At 37.8% G+C, this 21,294-nt stretch overlaps 1 protein-coding gene across 3 annotated transcripts in view; it reads right to left on the bottom strand.

Moving 5' to 3' along the window:
- Positions 1–21,294, bottom strand: part of ephb1 (EPH receptor B1) — a 160,809-nt gene that overhangs the window by 29,368 nt on the left and 110,147 nt on the right. For 2 of the 3 annotated variants that reach the window (XM_014032005.1, XM_014032021.1), the window contains exons 6-9: positions 13,980–14,104; positions 6,472–6,634; positions 4,054–4,162; positions 2,805–2,869 (exon numbers count right to left, since the gene is read on the bottom strand). In XM_014032005.1, coding sequence (XP_013887459.1) covers positions 2,805–2,869; positions 4,054–4,162; positions 6,472–6,634; positions 13,980–14,104 — 462 coding nt within the window. The remainder of the gene's footprint in view (positions 1–2,804; positions 2,870–4,053; positions 4,163–6,471; positions 6,635–13,979; positions 14,105–21,294) is intronic. The other variant, XM_014032013.1, reaches the window with a different exon arrangement.

The following is a 21,294-nucleotide window of genomic DNA, read 5'->3' as shown; positions in this document are numbered from 1 at the left end:
TATATGTATATATATATATATGAACAAGCTGATAAGTGTTGATGTGAGAAACACAGAAGCTCCATTTGTCTGTTTGAACAAAATGATTGTGGCCATACTGATGCACTGGGTAGAAAAAAAAGCCAACAAAAATAACCTTTGACTCGTGTAGGTGTGATGCATCGCTTGATGTATTGTATTTGTTCATGTGTGGGTTCTAATCTGTTTGTCACATTACATGCGGGTTTTGGTTTTACGGTAAAGATAGCATTTCAAAGCTATGTCCATTCAGTTGCATCGCTGAATCTACATCATTGCCGAAGCCGCTTTTCTCCTGAGGTTGACTGAAAATGAGCAAACATCACGAGATATGTGTGTGGCAACATCTGGAGCTGCAGGCAGCAGGGTGAGGCTGGATTTTTGGAGGTTTACTCAAAACAATTGGTTGAGTGGTTCTATTTTACTGCTGCTGTGAATACTGTCATTACAAAATTGTCAGTCAAATCTCAAAAGAATAGAAGAAAACAAAGCACTATGAGGTGGGAGTGTGGGGACGGGGCTGCTTTGTGAGTACAGGAATTGTAAGAATTTAAGAACTAAATCAATGTTCAGGATTCTTTATAAGGGTTCTGGTTACTTTAAACTGCTCATTTGGCAAAATAACCGGCAAGTTTATCAGATCGTTCAATGTAATGGCTTATAGTGAGGTTCATTATAATACATTTTCCAAAAAAAAAAGATTATGACCAAACTGACTCTTTTGTATGTTCACAGCAGCTTTAATGAACCCCAAACTGCCAGTGCTGTGGCTTTGACACAAAGTAACTGTGTTGAAACTCTTTGCTGTGTAGGTTCAACAAAACTCAATCCCCCCAAGTGAGCTTCTTTACAGACTGCTTAGTTGGCAGTATGCAGTGCTTTCATTTGAGGTACAAAGCCTTATACACATTCTTTGGTGTGCATGTGTGTGACAGTGTGTGTCCGGAATTATGTGACTGGGACTTTGGTCTGTGTCTCCTCATCAGTTGATGCCCAGAAGGAACTTAAACATGACTCTAGCATTAGCCCAAAGTGATGTCAATCAGTGTCTTAGTGTACAGGGAGGAAAAGGCTATTTACATCAATAAGCATGTTAGTAATTTCACTTTAATATTATTTACACCTCTTTTATGCACTCTTTAGGCCTACAACTGCTATGTATCTTTTATCATAGGTAATACTTCAGGACTGAAATTTTGAGCAAATGTGAAAACATACAGGTATTTATTCTCAGAATGTACTGCATGAACCATCAGAGAGCATTTATTTATACCTAGGCGACACTAACTTTAATCTTTGAATATTTTGGTAAAATTTAGGGCTGTGCCCAATGATAATCTTGATTAATCAGCTGATTATTATTATTTTTTGCTTAATCAATTAGTTGATTAATCATCAATTAGTTGATTAATCACTGTCATTTCTGCCACAACGTCCATATATGCTTCCTGTGTGCACTCCTCCTGTTTCAGATCCAGTACACATCTCATCTCACCTACTCAGTCCTGAGAATGTCACCTTGTTATCCAGTCTCTCTACCTCAATATAACAAGTTCCCATAGCAAATTACAATAATGACCCATGAAACTTAAGCGTGATAGCTTAATCACATGTATTTATAACAATAAGACGTGGTAAAACACAAGTAGCCTTTTATACAAACGTACAAATAACTCAAAATAGCAGCATCTCCAGCATGAGAGGCTAACATGACCTGCTGCAAGTCCAAAAAAACTAAAAAATAACTTTGGTTAAAGTGACATTCAAGTACATAAATGTAAAAAACAATCCATCATGTTTGAAATCTTGCTGTGTCTCTTTGCAGACTGCCACCTCTTCAGTAGTAAGCGAAGCAACCACAGACAACAGAAGCAATTCTGCCCTCATTGCAGATACCAATGAGAATGTAGGTGTATATTTAAATAATGCAAATATTTGATACTATTTATTTTTTTAATAAATGTAATTTATTATTTTGAATAATTGGTGTAGCACTAGTTGAAATACATAAATATCTAACATTTATAATTATTCACTACGGCAATAATTGAATAATTTCAATTTCAATTTCAAATTTTTTTTGCAAATGCTAACATTGTTCTTTTTTGGAAGATTTGAAAGTTGTACAAAACATTGTCCAAGCAAAGTTGAAATAAATTTGTCCAATTAGATTAAAGGTAGCACATAAAATAATGCATTTAAAATTCTTACAGTACATAATGTTGCAACTGTTGCTCAGTGTTCTCCAAAATCTATGTAATTGTGACAAACAAAATAAAAACAAAGCAAAAATATGTGACATTTACATGACTCTAGGTACAGATCCCAGATCAAATGGTTTGGCATTTAAATCAAACTGACACAGAATACAAATGCCTGTCTTCACCTGAGCCTTCCTCATGCAACATGTATGGCAGCAATGCCAACTCTAAAAAAGGTGCACTCGGTAGTAAAATGCATAACAACAAAATGTTAGTAAATTAGCATGCATTTTAAAATGAAAGGTAGTCTCTCCTTTGTGCTCGGAACCTCCAATAGTATTAAGGACATGCAAATATCTCTTTCTCCATCCTTATCATCATTTATCATATAATACGTTCTAACCAATATCGCCTGATAGTAATAAAAACACATTTTGCACCATGTTTGCAGTTTGTTTAATGTGATGGCTATGGTGTCTAATATGTAATAATCAGGTTTCCAGTTAAGCATTTAATATAAAGAACATGAAAAAAACACAATGCATTTTTGAGTGACTGAAACTGTAAGCATTCATGTGGACTCACCTCTTCCTGTGCTGTAATGCTGCAGCTTGTCACTGTACACCGCCTCCTTGGTGTACGCTCGTTTCCTAAGGGAGCAGTGAATATTGAGAGCGAATATAAACGTTGACAGGATGAAAAGGAAAGACTGTTCGTGGTTTTCTGTATGGCCTAAAAATGCCGCAGATGAAATTGAATCACTTGCAGCGGGTTAGCAGTGGCAAGCGAAGTTTATGAAAATGAGCTGATTTTTAATTAGACCTTGATAGGATCTCTCTCCTTTTCATCTGTCTCCTCTGCCTCGGCATCAAAAGAGCCCAGCCTGTTTGATGAACACTTGACTTGCTTAAACTTGCACACGGCACAAGAGAAAATTTAACTTCCATATATTTTAAGTGGAGTAAGACAAGAATTTGACAAATTGACAAACTGCTGCAAGATGAGATTGGCCTAATAGGGTAAAGTGGAAGTTGTCACACTCTCAATGGGATGTAGCCATCTTTTTATAGCAATTTCATTTTTTCCTTTTATCTCTTCTATTGCTCGTTTGGTATCTTCGTTTTTGGCATTTTATCTAACTGCTTAGAGTAGAGGAAGACGGGACGCAAGGAAAGAAACGGTGGAATAACTACTGATTTCAATAAAAGTAAGACAATATTTTCTGTTTGACTTATTTTAGTAAAAACAGGTCTCATCATCTACCAATTTTACGACTGCATGTTAATTCGTAAACATAAAGTGAAATCAGCACTGATGCAAAGATTATCTGTGGGGAGTCTTATTGTGTAATTGACATCCTACTAAGGAAGATGGTCAACATGAATGGCTCAAGACATCTGAATACAAATCTTCATATTAAGAGTTAAACTCATCTGTTTTACTCAGCATACTCTACATGTAACAAGACCCATAACTAGAATAAAAATGAAGCAAGTGCACAATTCTCAAAGGATTTTTATCTAATTTATTTCAGTTTAACCAAAAGCTACGGATATGTCTCTAAATCAGTTAAGGATTATACTTATGAGATTAGATTTCCATTTAATATTATGTGGTTTAAAATTTCCAAATTGATAGTGTCTTAATTAATAATTTACATAACAGTAAAACTTTTTTTATGGAATACAACACACTTCATTTATATTAATGCTATAGTGTCAGCAACAGAAACTGGGAAAAAAGTGTTCTTTTTTAATTAAGGGACATTTGTATGAATTAATTTGCTAACTTTGCTGTGTGTCTTACAAGAAAGAGAAGTCAAAAATATGCTTACCTGCTGCACACAATGGAAATGGCAATGAGGGAAACAATAAAGACCACTCCAGCAGCTGCTGACCCCGCAATCAGAGGAAGCTGTTCTCTCAATTCAGACTTGAAATCTTCTGGGTTACACAAAGAAAAGACAAACAGGTAGTGAGAATGACTCAGAAGGATGTCCATGTTTCTTTGGAAGTGTACATATAGTTGGAGGATACTTTAGACATGAAGGGAGAAGTTTAAAAGCCAAATGAAACAAACAAACAAAAAAAAAGGTGTTGAACTGGCTGTACAAACAAAGGAAAAAAATATATAGACTTCTCTGCAGAGAGGTGCTGACCAAAATCCTGTGGGCACTTGCGAGACCAACTGCCATGCTGTGTCTGATTAGAAGACAGATACTGAGAGGGCGAGACATACGCAAAGCTGACAGCGAGAAAGACCGAGACAGAGCCTCCTTACTGCTGGGTCTATCATAAAACAGAGGACGAGGAAATATTTGTTCAAAGGTGGCTTCAATAAGAAAGTCGTCCACTGTCAGTCACACATAGCTCCTCACCATGCTTTAATACAGCCGTAGTTGACTGCAGTTGATCCAGAGGACAACTTAAAAGCCTGCCGGAAAGTGCTACACAGCAGAAGTCTCAGTCGTCATTTTGTGTGCCTGTCTTTCGGCAACTTTGACTCCAGGAGCACCGTAGTTAAAGTGAGGCATGATTTAGCATGCTGAAGGCAAATCAGCAGCTTCTAAATCCCATCCCCCGTGCAGAATGAACCTATTGGATTAAAGTGATAAAGGGAGAACTAATATATCTTTGGAGCTGTTTGAAATCTGCACTATATGAGGAAACTCAATGTGACAGGGATTGCTAACTCTTTTAACTTGCAGATTTATCAAAAATGTTTCAATAAAGCAACGTAAATGCTGTTCCATCCAGTTGAACTTCCCTGCAGGTTTTTTATTTTGTTATCTTTTGATGTATATTAGTTGTGAGAGGTCCATATAAACCTTCTATTTTGCCTTTATGAGAATAGAAACTTACCTTGACAGTTTGAAACCACACAAACATGTATTCAAATGGTAAATAGGTCCCCATTACCATCAAGTTTGTTGTTGAAGCCTGAGCTTGTTAGAGAACCGCAGGCCCGTGATATTAGTTTACGAAATGATGGACCAATCCCAATTCTGCGTGTTCGAAAGTGGCAGGAGAACACCATGCGAAAGTCAATAAAACTGCAGTGACATGAGGACAAAGGGGATTGCATGTCTTGAAGAAAGACAAAGAGCGGAAGAGCAGCGAGGTGTTTTCTTCATGAGGTAATGAAGCGGTTTGATGGCGGGAGAAAAGACTGGTAAGAGGGGCAGAAGGTGGAGGCGTGGGTGTTATCATCGGCTGTCCTCTAGTGTCTGCTGCTAATTGCCTTGACGGATGTCGTGCTATGGCAACCAGCCAGAGGATAAACGGTAAACACAGTGCGCGAGTGTGGCGCGTTTGTGCGGATGTCGCTGTGCGCACGTGCATGCGCGTATATGTGTAAGGGAGAGACAATTTGTGAGACAGGAGAGCAAAGGGGCCATGTCTGCACCACCACATCTGCTCTGCTCAGGTAAAGAGGCACAAAATGATCGCCTTCATCATCATCATTTATCCTTCCCATTTCCCTCTCCCTTAAGATCATTACCGTGTCCTACGCTGTTATGATCTTTATTAGTATTTATGCTAAGTGAGGGATTTCCCGCCTGCTTTACATTACAAATGACAAACTCGCAGACAAACCTCGCAAGTCAGAGCTCCAAATACACAGTCAAATGTTAATCCATTCAGACTGAATCATGCTGTGTTGATGGCAGCCCCAGTTCTCGTGCCTGGAAAGGCTATGGGGATGTAAAATGCCACCCTCACTGACACTGCTCACACACCTCTTTGCACCTGCAGTAACAAACATAGTTCCACAGGCCTGCCAGCTTACCAGGTGTTGCAGCCCCTCTTCAGTCCCTTTCCTTGCCAACAGCCCCCCTGCCGTCCGTGGCCAAAAAATAAATAAATAATCTCATCAACTACTAATCACAGTTATGTATTCTGGGACAGCTCTCCAGCAACAGAAGGGCTGGGTGAAAAACCAATTAGCTCAGCATTTTGGATAAAGCGCAGTTAGCTGTGCAAACAAAAGACTCTCAGCGTTCCACAGAGTGAAAGCTCCCGTACACACTCAAACCTGATCGCGAAGGAAATCAATTCCGCTGTTAAAATAGAAAGGCAATCAAATATTACAGATCTGCTTTATTTATCCAACCAAAATTAATGCGACAAGAGGAGGCACATGAATGGTAGAAAGAGATGGGTGTTTGTGTGTGAAAAACAGAATAACACAGAGGGAGGGAGAGAGACATAGAGGCAGACAGAGTAGATTTCTCTGGCTTTGCAATCCTTACCATCTGTGAGGGTTTGGAAGCACATCTTGCTGCTGTATTTGCCAAAGCCAGCCACAGTCCGCGCTCGCACCTGTACCACGTAGACAGTACCCGGCCTGAGGCCCTCCACACGGGCAGTATTCGCTTGGCTGCGCAGCACAGTGGAATTAATCTCTGCATGATCCTGAAAGAAAATTTGAACACATAGGGGCAGGTTAGGCATCACTAAAAGTGAAAAAAAAAAAAAAAAAAGATGCCGAGGAACATACAGTATTAGGGGTGCAACGATACAGAAAATTCAAAATTTGGTTCGGTTCGATACTTTAGTCTCACGGTTCGATGTTTTTCGATATAAAAAAGAGAAATGTCCATGCCCCTTTTAACTTGTAATTTATTTAAATTAATTATAAACATTTGTTTAACCTCAAAAGTACAGTTTTTCAATTAAATGTTGCTGAAAAAGCAAGTTTCTCGTTGGATCTGCATTCAAAAATGCAGCCTAGGTGGAGTAGTTGAACACAGATCCACTGATCCTTCAACACAGAGCATCTTCAGAAGACAAGTTGATAAAGTAAATTTTTAAAATCTGTACTGTTTGATACAAGTCTGTATTGAACCTAAAGCAATGTTCGAAACGGTTCAATACAGGTACATGTATTATGACCGTTCTTGACAAATTTTACAAGTGGAAAGAAGATTCTGAAAGCTTTGGAGAAATAGTCTAAAGAAAGTGGACAGAATTTGAAGAAATTAGCTAGGACTAGAAAATGTAGTGCTTTTAAACTCGTCATACTCGTCAGTTTGCAAAAATAAAGAAAGCAATTCTAAACAAGATGAAGTCAATTACAAAGCGGATAGAGTAATTGCATAGAAACTCTCTTGAAGCCAGTTGCTCACTGTAAGAACAGATTTATACACGTGACAATACATTTTCTTTCTAGTTTTCAAAATGTGCATTGTGAACTGTCAGCATTGCACAGAACATGGCTGAAAGACAAAAGAAGACCTGGACAAGTCGCACAAACAATGCTCTGTTTCATTCTGTACTACACATGCAAAATACATTATTTAAAATGATACTTTCCCACATTTAATAAAGAACAATTGGAAGATTAACAAAACATCTTTGTGTATTTCTGTTTAAACATACTCTATAATACAGTATAACTGGAATAAACCAAATATTACAAATGTCTGTCATACGTGCTTTGTGACAACAGACCCATTTCACCAAGCAAATACATTAAATTTTTATTAAATGTATTAAATATTTTTAAGCAGCCCTTGCTTTTTGGAGCTTTATTTGTAGTATGTTACCTTGTTGTTATATATATTTTAAAACTGTTATAACCATTTCAAAAATACCATTTCACTCTTAAAAGCAAGCATGAATCTTTTTGGCATTTTGTTTATAAAAAAATGTTGATTAATTTAAATTTGGACTTATACGTAGATGCTTATGGAAAATTCAGTTACCCATAAATTATGTTTGTTGTCTGGTATCGCTTTGCCTTTGACACAGCTAGTCAGGCAGTCTGCTGCAGCAAAATCCAGGACTTTCAGTAGGTACAGGATCTGCTACAGGGTATCAGTAATGACTCGAGGCTGTCACCTTCCCATAACACAAAGTGACTATGACAGCCAGAAAATAAGACTGCACCTACACTACACCCACCACTGCAAGCCGCTGAAAGCTTCATCCTTACAAACCAGAGTGGACAGTTGCAGGCAAATGTGCAAATTACTTTGTGCCACTAATACAGCATAAATAAAAGTGGTCTTTGGTGAGCAAGCCATTGTTCACTGCTCAACTAGTGCTTTTTCTGAAACATGTTGGAATTCTATTAGGAAAAAAACGAGCTTAGAAGAGTGTAGAGGGGAAAAAAACCTGGCAAGGAAGAAGGTAGGAAAAGTGAAGTAGGAAGGGTGTACGTGTGTGTGGTTTTGTGTGGTTGTGTGTGTGTGTGTGTGTGTGGAGGGGATGAAAGATGGCAGGAAGCGATAAGAAACTCGAGGCAGAGGCAACCCACACTGAAATCATTATCCAATCTGATTGGTGTAATTGAATCATTCCGGTTGCTCCGTCACTAAGCAGACGAGGTAAACACAGCTATGAAATCTGCTTCCCCTAACCCCACACACACACGCGCGCGCGCGCTCACATAATGATGTGTGCAATCACATTAACTCTTATTGGACACTCTGGGCTTGATGAAGACAAATGTTTGGGCTCAGGATGTGGAAGCATTACAGTGTTTCATTCATTCTGCAAGAGGAAAAAACATATTTATAAATGGGAAGCTGAATATAACCGGTTTAGAGGGTTTAATCATTTCACTCGCTTTTTTAAGTCATATTATCAAACAAACTGTTATATTTTTTTTCCTTCAAAATGCTGCAAACTGAAACGTATGAGAGTTGACGTCAGAGCAACAGCTTGGGCTTTTGCAAGAACTTAAAGCACAAGAAGCCCCTTGAGAGACTAGTACCACAGTCAAGTATTCATATGGTCGAATCTATGGTTGAATGCACCTGTACCCATTGGGGTCAACATTTGCCTATGCCTGCTATTTCTTTTCCAAATCGCACCTCCATCTGTTGCATATGAATGGAAGACAGGTGAGCAAACAGATGGCAAACTGCCAACGGGTGCACTTCCCTTGAGGGAGCACAAGTTCAGAATGGTTTCCTCATGCTGCCTGTCAAATGGGGATTATGCCTGATATACACACACACACACACACACACACACACACACACACACAAACTCACACTCTCCCTCTCTCTTGCACACACACACACATCTGCCACTTAAAAATGAGCTGGCATTTGGCACTCCAGCAGGCTTGGAGACGGCCAATAAAAGGCCTGTGCCAAGAGTGACTTCCAGCTATGAGAGGTCCTCCCCTGCTGCCAGTCAATTGGGGATTAGAAGGACCACACCCCAACATGCTAAATCAGGAGTGAGTTGCAGGTGGGAAGGCAGATGGTGGAACAGCCAATCAGAGGCTCTGCCAGAGGTGACAGACAGGAAGCACTGTGGGAAATTTTGATCTCTGTAGCTTTCAGGAAGATGATTTAAAAACAAATCAGGTTTAGCATCTTTATATTATAAATATATTTGAATATTATGCAATACATATTATTGGTTATTTGGTGCTGAGCGCCTCTCATTGACTGAGCAAGTATATTCTGCTGTTTAGCTTTAAATTTTGAATTTAGCTAATCTTACTGGTTTTACATTTTCTGTTAAATATATATACTGTATTGTTTACCTAAACAGCCAATTCTAATCATGGCCTTTAGTTGGACTGCTGAAGAGCAAATGCTTTTGCACTATTTAAAAACATTTAATTTGTTTCTTAATAGCAAAAAAAAAAAAAAAAAACAGTTGTTTATTTTATGTTTTTTTATTTATACTTTTTGTTTGTGGTTTTTTTTTTGTTTGGTTTTTTGGAATGAACTGCTGAGGAAGATCCTTTTTATACTATTTTCTCTCTTTGTCACCATTAATTTTTCTAATTAGTTTGTTTTCCAGCCAGAAGCCCATCTCTTGTGAGTCATTCATAAAACCTATGCTGTTATAAAATACTTTATGGTAATCTGAACAATACAATTATACAAATAACTTTACTTCATTTCATTTATTGTGTGCATGTGTGTATAACGCCCATTTGTGTGTCTGGTTAAAAAAAAGCTGTGCCTTCAAACCATCATGGACAGCATGGCTACTTGGCATAAAGACACACATGGTGGGGTACCATGTGTCCTCTTCACAGGCTCAAACACTTGCATGCATGTAAATTGCAGGCACACACAGCATTAAAGGGGTTTATAAGAGGACATTAGCACGCTATGTGTGCAAAGTGAAAATAAAGAAATGCCAGTCATTAATATTTCTGATTAAAATATACTGCCTGAAGCAAAAAAAAAAAAAAAATAGAGAAGAAATAGCTCTAGCAAATTAAATCTCAAAGACTGGAATTGTTTTTATTAAAATGCCAAATAATTACCACTGACTTGTTTTTATATCTAAAGGAAAGCAAGTAATTTGTATATCAATATGATCTTCTACTACAAAAAACCCTTTACGCTTCATAGACTGCAATTTGGCAAAGCTGCACATGAAACACTAATAAGTTTAGTAAAACACAGTTTAGAACAATCATCTTATGTTCATTAAACATAAAGAGAAGTTTACTGAATCTGCCTCAGATCTGTAAGCTTTATGTTATCTGCTCGTTTGTTTGTTTGTACTCCATAACTACCTCCCTTTGAGATTTTTCATCATATGCATTCATTTACCTGGAAACTGACTGAGTGTGCTTGTTGGGAGACAAACAAAGAGGAAAAAGAAGAAAGCCTGAAGGAAGCAATGTGAATACCCCTGCTGGGGGATTTAGGGAGAGCTGCAAAAAGCCCCACTTTACAAAAGTTCCTTAAGAAAGGTAAACTTTGTAAAACATCTGTGTTCCTGAAAAAAAAAGTGCTTGAATTGATGGTAGAAAAAGAAAAGAAAACACTTCTCATCTGTGGTTTTGTTAATTAGATGCAAAACACCTGAGAGGTCTTAGTGGTTTTTTTTACTCTGCAGTTAGTGAGAGGGTCAGTATTTTGCAGTTCTTGATGACACGTCATAAAACTTTGGATTTGCTTTGGATTTTCTCACACTGCACCATGACATTGCTGTTGTTAACCAGAAAGGACACACCTGCACTGCAGCTGCCCCCCCCCCCACCCACACACACACACACAGGCAGAAATTCACACACAGATGCACACACCTTTTACTCTGACACCATCAGAACTATCAGCAGCCAGAAGCGGTGGCTGCTCTGCTCCAGCCTAATGGAGGGCCTGACCTCTGGTATGCCCAGTTATTTCCACCCTTCCTAAATTTTCAGGCAACAAGATGGGGGAAAAAAGGGATGGGGAAAAATGGAATCATAGAAGAGCATGGGATTTGAGATTTTCCCTGCAAAATTTGAACTTATTTAATTTTTCTCCACACTTTTCAGGGTCCTGGGACCACTTACTTTGTAATAAAGAGGCAGGCTGAGGAAGAGAGTGCCACCTGCTGAGTGAACACCCTTCAGCACTTAGTAAACGTTTCAGGTGAAAAATAGTCTTTTCAGAATCAGCTATAGCTTTTCTTGCCTTATTGCAAGGCTCCTTCACATTTTCAATGTCACACATTTTACTAAACTCAAATGTTCTGCATTTTTGAGCTACTTTTGATGTTTAAATGTTCAAAAATAAACTGTCAAGGCATTTTATTATCAGGATGTTTCAAACATCACAAGAAACCACAAGCTGTGCACAAGAGATGAGCAGCAGGGAACATCACTTTTGAAAATGAAAATTTGTATTATTATTTTCTCTTTTTTTCGAATCAAAGTCTTCTCTAACACATGATCATTTTGGTTAAACTATGCTCAAATTTAGAACGAGGAATAAAAAGAAAGAAACTGGTTTCACAATGTGATTGTTGGTCATTGTAGACAACATACTTTGTGATGAAAGCATCATCAGAAAATCTCTGGTCCTGTTGGAGGTCTGTGATTATTTAGTGCCCAGACAACCAGCAGTCAACAAATTTTAGAAACTGCACAATGTAACTGTTGCTGTGACCACTATCTTTTTTTATTTTCCCATGTGTGACCACACCCACATCTCTTTTTTTCTCAAACACATCCCTTTTTTATTTTTTTAGAGTCTGTATCTAATATTAACAAAGTTAATGTTGGGATAAGATTTATCTCTGGTCTTTGTGACATTTTCGATTTTGCTGCAGCAAGAAGTCATACAGTCTGACAGCTAGTAAATCTGACATTTTACATTGTGACACAGCTTAGTACCAAAAGGTTATAATATTGAGACCCACAATGTGGTATGTACAAGTTCTTTATAATTTTTCAAATCTCACAGTGTGAACCAGCCTTTGAGAACGGGCTATCATTAGACCTAAAAGTAGCTCACGGTATATGTCTGCTGTGACAAAGAGTCACTGATTGTGGCCAAAACATTGAAACAATCAATTTTGGAGCAGGGAACAGTGTTTCTCTATTGGATTAATCCAGCAATCAATGAGATACATAAAAAGAAAACCCTTCCATCTATCTGTCCAGCTATCCTTACATTCATCCATCCATCGAGAAAGATTTGGTGAGTAATCAGGTGTAAAAACACACCTCTACTGACATTTCAGTCAGCAGTGTCTAACAGAAGGAAAGTCTGTTTAGAACCTGTGAAAAGCCTTGTCAGATCCAAAATACAGAGTGTCAAAAGAGGACCACCAAAGGGGAAATCTCATCTCGACAGCCCACTGTGTCACAAAGCAATCACTCTGACTCACCTTCAGTGTCTTACTCACACTCGCATGTGCAACATTTTCAAGACAGATAAGACATTTCCAGACAGAAACGCATCGCTGGAAATGTAGACTTGTTCAGAGAGACGGTGTAAAAGCAGAACTTCTCTTGTCATCTGAATGATCCCTCTGCAATTAGCAATCTTGTCCTTGATAATTTTCCAATTTGTGATTATGCCGTGCTCATTTGTTTGTTGAAGGATGTGTTACATAAACATAAATAGGATTGGGTTTCATTGATATTCATGAGCTAATGGGGGGCTGTATAAGTGTTATTTACATGACATTAAGCTGTCTGGCAGATAAGGTTTTGTCAGGGCCACGGCAGTCGGATTGAGTTTCATGAACCGCATGAACTGTGCAACGCCATCCGGGAAAACAGAAAACATCGAAGCTATTATTGAACAACTGTGTATCCAAATGCAGCATCATTTCAAAACATGATTGTTGCTCATTCTGACTGAAAATGTTTACTGTGGCAAAACTATTCTCAGAAAGTGTTGTGAGTATTGATCCAGGAGCCCCAGACACAATGTGTTTGTGAGAAGTAAATAACTCAATGGGAAGAAAACAAAACAAAAAAGTAAAACTATATTGACTATTATCTTACATCAAAAGCAGTGAATTAGGACCAAGTCCTAAAATGACTGACTGGGAAAAAAAGACGCTAGATTAACCTTGCTACATCGATCAGCTTTAGAAGGACAAACACAAGCACAAACAAGTAAAAAAAAAAAAAAAAAACTCAAGTCTCCAGTCTCTGAGTATCATTATGTCCAAGGCCTTGGGAAAAGCCTACAGGTCAATACTGGAGCAGTATAGCCACTGAAGGGAAGGACTGGTGACTTAATAAAGCAGACGTATTGTGTGTGAGGAGACAGGTCGATGCGACTCCCTCTAGATGCAATGCATTTTCACAGCGGGACAGGGTTACTGCACTGTGCAGAGTGAGCCTGGAGCAGAGGTCAACCTATTCACTTCATCAGCAGAAGAAACCAAAGAACAGTGGGAGAGATGGAAGGAACACAGGGACAGAACATATTATCAACCCAGGGGACTGCTCACAGGTATCCAGGACAGCCTGGACTCCGAGGCGGTGCACACTGCTAGCTTTGCATATGCAGAGTCAGAGACAAAGGTGACTCCACACACAGCTTACCTTCTCATAGTATCGCAGCTCATAGTCGAGAATGATCCCATTGGGTTGCTCCGGTTGAGGCCATGACAGTGTGAAGCTATTCATGGTGGAGCTGATTTGGTGCATGATGGGAACTATGGATGGGGCTGCAAGAAACAGAGAGAGTTTACATGAAACCAGCATTTCAACATAAACTGGAAGGGACTATAGAATAATGACCATAAAAGGTGTTGTGAAATGTTGTGATGTTCAATATAATGAGACAGATGCATTCAGGGATGGGCTTCTGTTTTGCAAACTCTGATGAAAATATACAGTTGAAAATCAATAATCCAGTTATTTCCATTATGTCCCCCAAAATATTCTGACTTAGTATTCTATATGTATTTTACCTGCTGCACAGCTTCTCATCTGCATACTTTAAACAGTTGGCATACTTAAATGATGTTGATTTACCCACAGTGTTTTTTACTGTATGTCTGCAAAAAATAGATTGTTGTATCAGCTGAGCTATTGGGGAAAAACTTCATCTTCTGTGTATACATAGCTCCAACAGCAAACATCACCTAAAGTTTCATAGTTTAGCATCTTAGCAGGTTCAGATACCTTTAGACCAGATGTACCCAAAGTGGGGACTGTGGAAAAAAAATTGGCCAGACATTTGATTTGGGAAAAAAAGGCAGGCCATCAAACTTAGTGCTAGCTTAATCATAAAATAAACAAATAAAAGGACTATACTTTAAGAAAATTATTTATTGTATTATATTATTGCATTTGGCCTGCAGACCTCACAAAACTTTTCATTTTGGCCCACTCCGGGGAAGAAAAATTGGCCGCCCCTGCTTTAGACAATGCTAGTTTTCAACTTCTAACTACCAGTAATCAATTTTTTTTTATTTCATTTGATTTTTCAAAGTTTTCTCAAGTCCCTTTATTTTTATAGTAGCACATTGGAGACATTAAATTTACATGACATTTTTATTTATATCAAATTATGCAATTTTACCTACATACAGCAGACTACCAGTATTCTTTACAAAATACTGCAGACATATTTGTGTCAGCCAACAATACAGATGCTGAACTCAAAAAAATTACATAATAAAACAACAACAAAAACATCTAGGTGAGACGAAGAGATTGAGAAACTGATGAAAATGAGGAGAAGAAAGCAGCGGAGCAATGAATAAAGTTCTTAGTTCTTGGTTTGAGTCTCACCTTCAGTTAAGATCAGTTTGTCTCTAATTTAACTAGAATTGTCTGGCTTTAGTCCAGCAAGCATTTAGTTTAAATTCAATCTGTTGTTGGGCTGAGTAAGACTGAATACAGGCGTACTAATGGCAAATGTCCAAAGTATCCATCATGTCCGGCATCTAAATAAGCAATACTTCAATGAACTCTCTAGTGTGGTGTTGCATTTCAAGAGGCCGGGAGTCACACTGGCTTCTCTTCATTTACATAAAGTTGAGGTCAGGGCTGCTTTATGCAAATTAGGGTCAACCAGCACGTACTTACAGCCCCCGGAGACCCAGAGAAAACTAAACCTCAGCCAATCTAGATTTAAACAATATTCAGCTCCTGTGTGGGTTATTTTATCCTAACATGTTTCAAGTAATATATATTTTGCTAAACTCTTTGGCAGGAGATTTTTTTTTAAGCCAAGACATGCCCAAAACTGATAAGCTGTGCAACCTTTCATGTCGAAAAACCACAAAGATGCACTTACTAAATAGCTTTAGCAAGTATGAACTTAATAAAGATATAAAGTGTCTTAAAGTAATTTGTTTTAAAATCTTGGCTATCAGTTTAAAGTTTTCTATTTGTTCTTATTAGAATATCTATCTAAACATGTTTATGTAAAATTCAGTGGGGTGCCAAAGTTTTGGCAGTCTTGTTAATTTTATTGATTTACCTTTATAAATCATTGATTGTTTGGATAAAAAAATCAGTAAAATATTTCATATAGGGAACAAACACAGTGATATTTGAGAAGTGAAATGAAGTTTATTTGATTTACAGAAAGTGTGCAATGATTGGTTAAACAAAATTAGGCAGGTGCATAAATTTGGGCACCAAAAATAAAACCTTACATCAATATTTAGTAGCTCCTCCTTTCGCAGAAATTACAGCCTCTAAACGCTTCCTACAGCTTCTAATGAGAGTCTGGATTGTGGCTGAAGGTATTTTAGACCATTCTTCTTTACAAAACATCTCTAGTTCATTCAGGTTTGATGGTTTCCAACCACAGACAGCTCTCTTTAAGTGACACCACAGATTTTCAATAATATTCAAATCTGGGGACTTAGATGGCCATTCCAGAACGTTCTACTTGTTCCTCTGCATGAATGTCTTAGTAGATTTTGAGCAGTGTTTATGGTCGTTGTCTTGTTGGAAGATCCAGCCCTGGCTTCAGCAGCTTCAGCAGCTTCAGCTTTGTCACTGATTCCTGAACATTGGTCTCCAGAATCTGCTGATATTGATTGGAATCCATGCGTCCCTCAACTTTAACAAGATTCCCAGTCCCTGTAGTGGCTACACAGCCCCACAGCATGATGGAACACATTTCACTGTAGGTAGCAGGTGTTTTTCTTGGAGTGCTGTGTTCTTTTTCCTCCATGCATAACGACCCTTGTTATGTCCAAATAACTCTATTTTAGTTTCATCAGTCCACAGCACCTTATTCCAAAATGGAGCTGGTTTGTCCAAATGTGCTTTAGCATACCTCAAGCAGCTCTATTTGTGAAGTGGGCGGAGAAAAGGCTTCCTCTGCATCACTCTCCCAAACAGCATCTCCTTGTGCAAAGTGTGCTGAATAGTTGAACGATGCACAGTGACTCCATCAGCAGCAAGATGATGTTGTAGGTCTTTGGTGCTGGTCTGTGGGTTGACTCTGACTGTTCTCAACATCCTTCACTTCTGTTTATTCCAGATTTTTCTTGGTTTACCACTTCGATCCTTGACTTGAACTGTGCCTGTGATCTTCCATTTTCTCACAATGTTTCTCACAGTGGAGACTGAAAGCTGAAATCTCTGAGATAGCTTTCTGTATCCTTCCCCTAAACCATGACKGTGAACAATCTTTGTTTTCAGCTCATTTGAAAGTTGTTTTGAGACTCCCATGCTGCCACTCTTCAAAGAAGATGCAAAGAGGAGAAAAACTTACTATTGCCCCCATTAAATACCCTCTCTCATAATTGGAGTCACCTGTTTATGGAGGTCAAGGGTCACTGAACTTAACAAACCAAATTTGAGTTCCAATAATTAGTTCTAAAGGTTTTGAAATCAATAAAATGACAACAGTGCCCGAATTTATGCACCTGCCTAATTTTGTTTAACCAATTATTGCACATTTTCTGTAAATCATATAAACTTAATTTCACTTCTCAAATATCACAGTGTTTATCCCCTATATGATATATTTAACAGATTTTTTTATCTGAACAATCAATGATTTATAAAAGGTAAATCAGGAAAATTAACAAGTCTGCCCAAACTTTCGCACCCCACTGTATGTGTGATTGTTTTTTATGGCTTAACTACATATCTAATCTTAAAATTGTTCTTTGATTATATTTAAGACATGTTCAGTAAATGATATTTAGAACAAAATCAGCAAAGTCAAACTTAAAAAAAACTATTTTTGAATAATATAAGCAACATTTTAGATTATAGTTTAAATGTGTGGCCTGAAATACAAAATATCACAAAAAACAATGAAGACTGATAATCAAATTAATTAGGACACTTAAAATAAAAAGCCTACTGCTTGCAGTGTGCAACACGACCCCATCTGTTTATGAATTGCATGTTATTTGTTTTATTGAAGTGAAATTAGTCTTGTGTTCAGCAGCACCAAATTCTTCATCCTTCAGCTTAACACTTAGCTGCACACAGATGCTCTTCGTCAGTTCAACCATTTTTGTCCTCTGCTCTGTGAGCTCTGCCATTCTTCACTCTTCACATAAAAACATATGATGGATGTCATCACAAGTTGTGAAAGAGTGCAAATATTGTTTTTGTGTAGCTTTGTATTTCTAAAATTTGACTCATAATCAAGTCCAAGAATAAAGCTGATTGCCTGGAAATAAGAGTTGTAAAGTAACTAAGTACAAATACTTTGTTACTGTACTTAAGTAGAAATTTTGGTTATCAGTACTTGAGTAATTATTTTTCAGCGTACTTTTAACTTTTACATTTTTACACAATTATCTGTACTTTCTACTCACTACATTTTCTAAAAAAAAGGTAAGAAGTAGAAAGTCGTTACTCCTATTTTATTGAGTTGTTATTACTTGAAAAATACTATCCTGATAAATTGTGTCTCCTGGATAGAGTGAATTTAATTGTGGTTGGATGATAAGTATAAATATATACCATGCTGACACCCTATTAGCTTGTAGACAACCCATCACAGCTGCATGCAGTTAAAAGAAAATATTTTTTGGAGAAGTCACCTCCCAATAAATGTCATTTTGGAAAATTTAACTGCTCACTTTTACTCAGTACTTTTCCTTTTAATACTTAAGTAGATTTTGTGTCAGAAATTTACTTTTGATACTTAAGTACAAAAAATATCAGATACTTTAAGACTTTTACTCAAGTAATATTTTTAGAGAAGACTTTAACTTTACCAAAGTATTTTTATGATCAGATACTTGTACTTTTACTCAAGTATCACTTTGAGGTACTTTATACAACACTGCTGGGAATTGTGACTTTAAAACTGTGTAGCCTTTTGTGTACGTGTCAGGTTATTTATCACTATAAAAAACTAAATATCCAAGCATCATAAATGTTTGAATCATGGAAGGGTAAAATAAACTAAAGCTTCAAATCTAAAAGCTTATCCAATCACAACCTAATCAAATTAATTTGCAAAAACACAAGTCTGGTTAAATTCCAATTCTGTTCTCCTTATCTGCACCCATATAAACAGAACATTACAAGGCCAAGCTCTACTTGTCACTTCACAGATATTTGTTGCTTCACCTGATCTGCACTCACCATCTCTCTGAATAACTCCTATCATTAAAAAGCATCTAAGATTTCCCATTAGTAAAAACCTTTGTGAAAAAATTAATTGCCAATTATGTTTTTTGTAGGAAACTGGGCTTGTTCCTTAGTTTTATTTGATGTTAGTATTTTATGTTTTGATTGTCAGATCATTCTCTAAAGTGTGAAAACACAAATGTGATCTTTTTTATTTTATATGGATTATGCTCTGTTTACCTCCCTTGTTTTTTTTTAGCCCTCTCTTCCCTCCCTCATCCTCTCCACAGAGAGTGAGAGGACTGAGCTTCACCCCACTGCACTTCTTCCAGCCTCTCCACTTCTCAGGCTAGTTCACGTTCCACTGACCAGGGCTGTGGCTGCCTGGGTCGCATTATCAATTACCGGCCACAAGCACACTGTTCCTGACAGACCCCAGGGGAGGGGTGCGCCACTCAGAAATTCCTGCAGTGAGAAAAGTGGCTGGGGAGGAGAGCTTCACCCATTGTTCCCAACCCAGTTTATCCCCTCAGATGTAAAGCGATATGCAAAGTTGAAGGAAAATAAATCAGTTTGCTTCTCTATATTTTTTAGGCATGTTATGAAGTGGAGTCTTGATGAACTGTAAACTCATCTCAGATTGTTTCTATGAGTTCACCGCTGTGCCTTGGGCTGCTAGAGTTTTCTATTTGTATTAGCTAAAACTGATGCAGCAGAACTCTCTCAATGCCATCAAGTGATGTAACAGCAGACGCTGCTGTTCTGGAACAAGAAGCTGGACAGAGCTAAATAAGCACCGTGTGTACATTTTATTTGTACCCTTATGACCTATGTGTGAGCCTGTCAGAGACAATGTGCCATCCGCATATGAGGGTGAGATTCAGCTCAATGAAGCAGCCCTGTCCCCTCTCCAACTGCACCCCCCCCCCCCCCCCCACTCCAATTGTCACCCTGGGACAATGATGCTGACAGTGATTGGTGACTGTGTCCCACACTCCTCTCTCCTCCCTCCATCCCGCCCATCCCTTGTTCCTGTGCTTCACTTTTATCTGGCCCCACTTGCAGCCCCTGGCTTTTAATGCAGAGCCAGGCTCACCATTAATCAAAGTCAAAGCCTCCAAGCATCTGACTTAGAGAGCGGGACGAGGGGGAGGAGGAGGAAGGAGGGGCAGAAAGAAGAATAAGACGAGATGACGATAGAATGAAAAGCTTATTTACCTTTGTAGGTTTAATCAGCTGTGGAATACAAATATGTTGGATCGTGCAAATGCATTTTTGGCACTGACCTGAGCTTCTGGTTTCATTATAGAATATTCACAAAAAGTTACCATTATTCTACTTTAATAACACACCTATAGCTTTGTTGATGTGCAACAATGGTTATATAAAATATTTATATAAAACTTGTAGTAAAATTTTTAAAAATTGTGAAACTCCATGCACTATAGATTGTCTTTACTTGTAGCAAATTATGTTCAGCTGAGCACTACTCAGGCTATTCACAGTTGAATCCCCATGTATTTTCAGCTACTTGATACATGTGTTTGATGCAGACCTTCAGTAGAAAGTATTTTTTTTTCAAGACAAATTATCCCTGACAACATTACAAGGACAAAGTTCACTTCAGTTTCACACAGTCTGTCTACAGCAGTTTGCACCAGCAGAGGAGTAGGCCTTTGAATAGCAAACTGTTTCAAATCTTCAAATGTATGCAACTTTATTCTTAGGTCATCAAAAGTTTGAATTTGTTTAGTACACTTAAGATGCTCTGGCACACAAAAAATGAAGTTTGGTACTTATCTCAATTTTGGGGTCAATGTTTAATACAGAACTGCTACGAGAGGAAAAAAGAAACAAAGAGTAGACCGGGTATAGCAAAGTGGGATTTGTTAACTGGTAACTTCACTATGAAATTAAAACATGAACAAACTCATATTGTACTGCTTTAGTCATCTAATTTAAACTGTAAATAATGTCCTACAAGCTGTGAATCAAACAAAAGTGTCTGTAAACTTCAAAACTTAAATAGTGCAAAGGTTTTCCACTTAGCCATTCACTTTGCTCTGGTGCAGAGTGCTTTGATATTATACTGGCTCTGTTTTTGTCTTTACACTTTACAAAGAAATAATAAAGATGTTTGCCCTCTTCAGAAACTGAGTCGTGATCACCTGTGACTAACATTCTTTTTGTTGATTTCAGACACCTCTCCATGACATTTGTATTGTAACGGTTCAGTTTTTTCTTCTGTAATTTATGTTTTATTTTTGTAGGTTTTTTTTTTGTCATTGTGAGATTTTTCTTTTATACGTTTGTTTCAAACATGTATAAAGTAAATAAATAACATATA

This window comes from Austrofundulus limnaeus, unplaced genomic scaffold (assembly GCF_001266775.1).
Source record: "Austrofundulus limnaeus strain Quisiro unplaced genomic scaffold, Austrofundulus_limnaeus-1.0 Scaffold6, whole genome shotgun sequence".
In the NCBI taxonomy this organism is placed as follows: Eukaryota; Metazoa; Chordata; class Actinopteri; order Cyprinodontiformes; family Rivulidae; genus Austrofundulus; species Austrofundulus limnaeus.
Note: the sequence above shows the minus strand (reverse complement) of the source record. Positions and strands in the feature narration are given on the sequence as shown.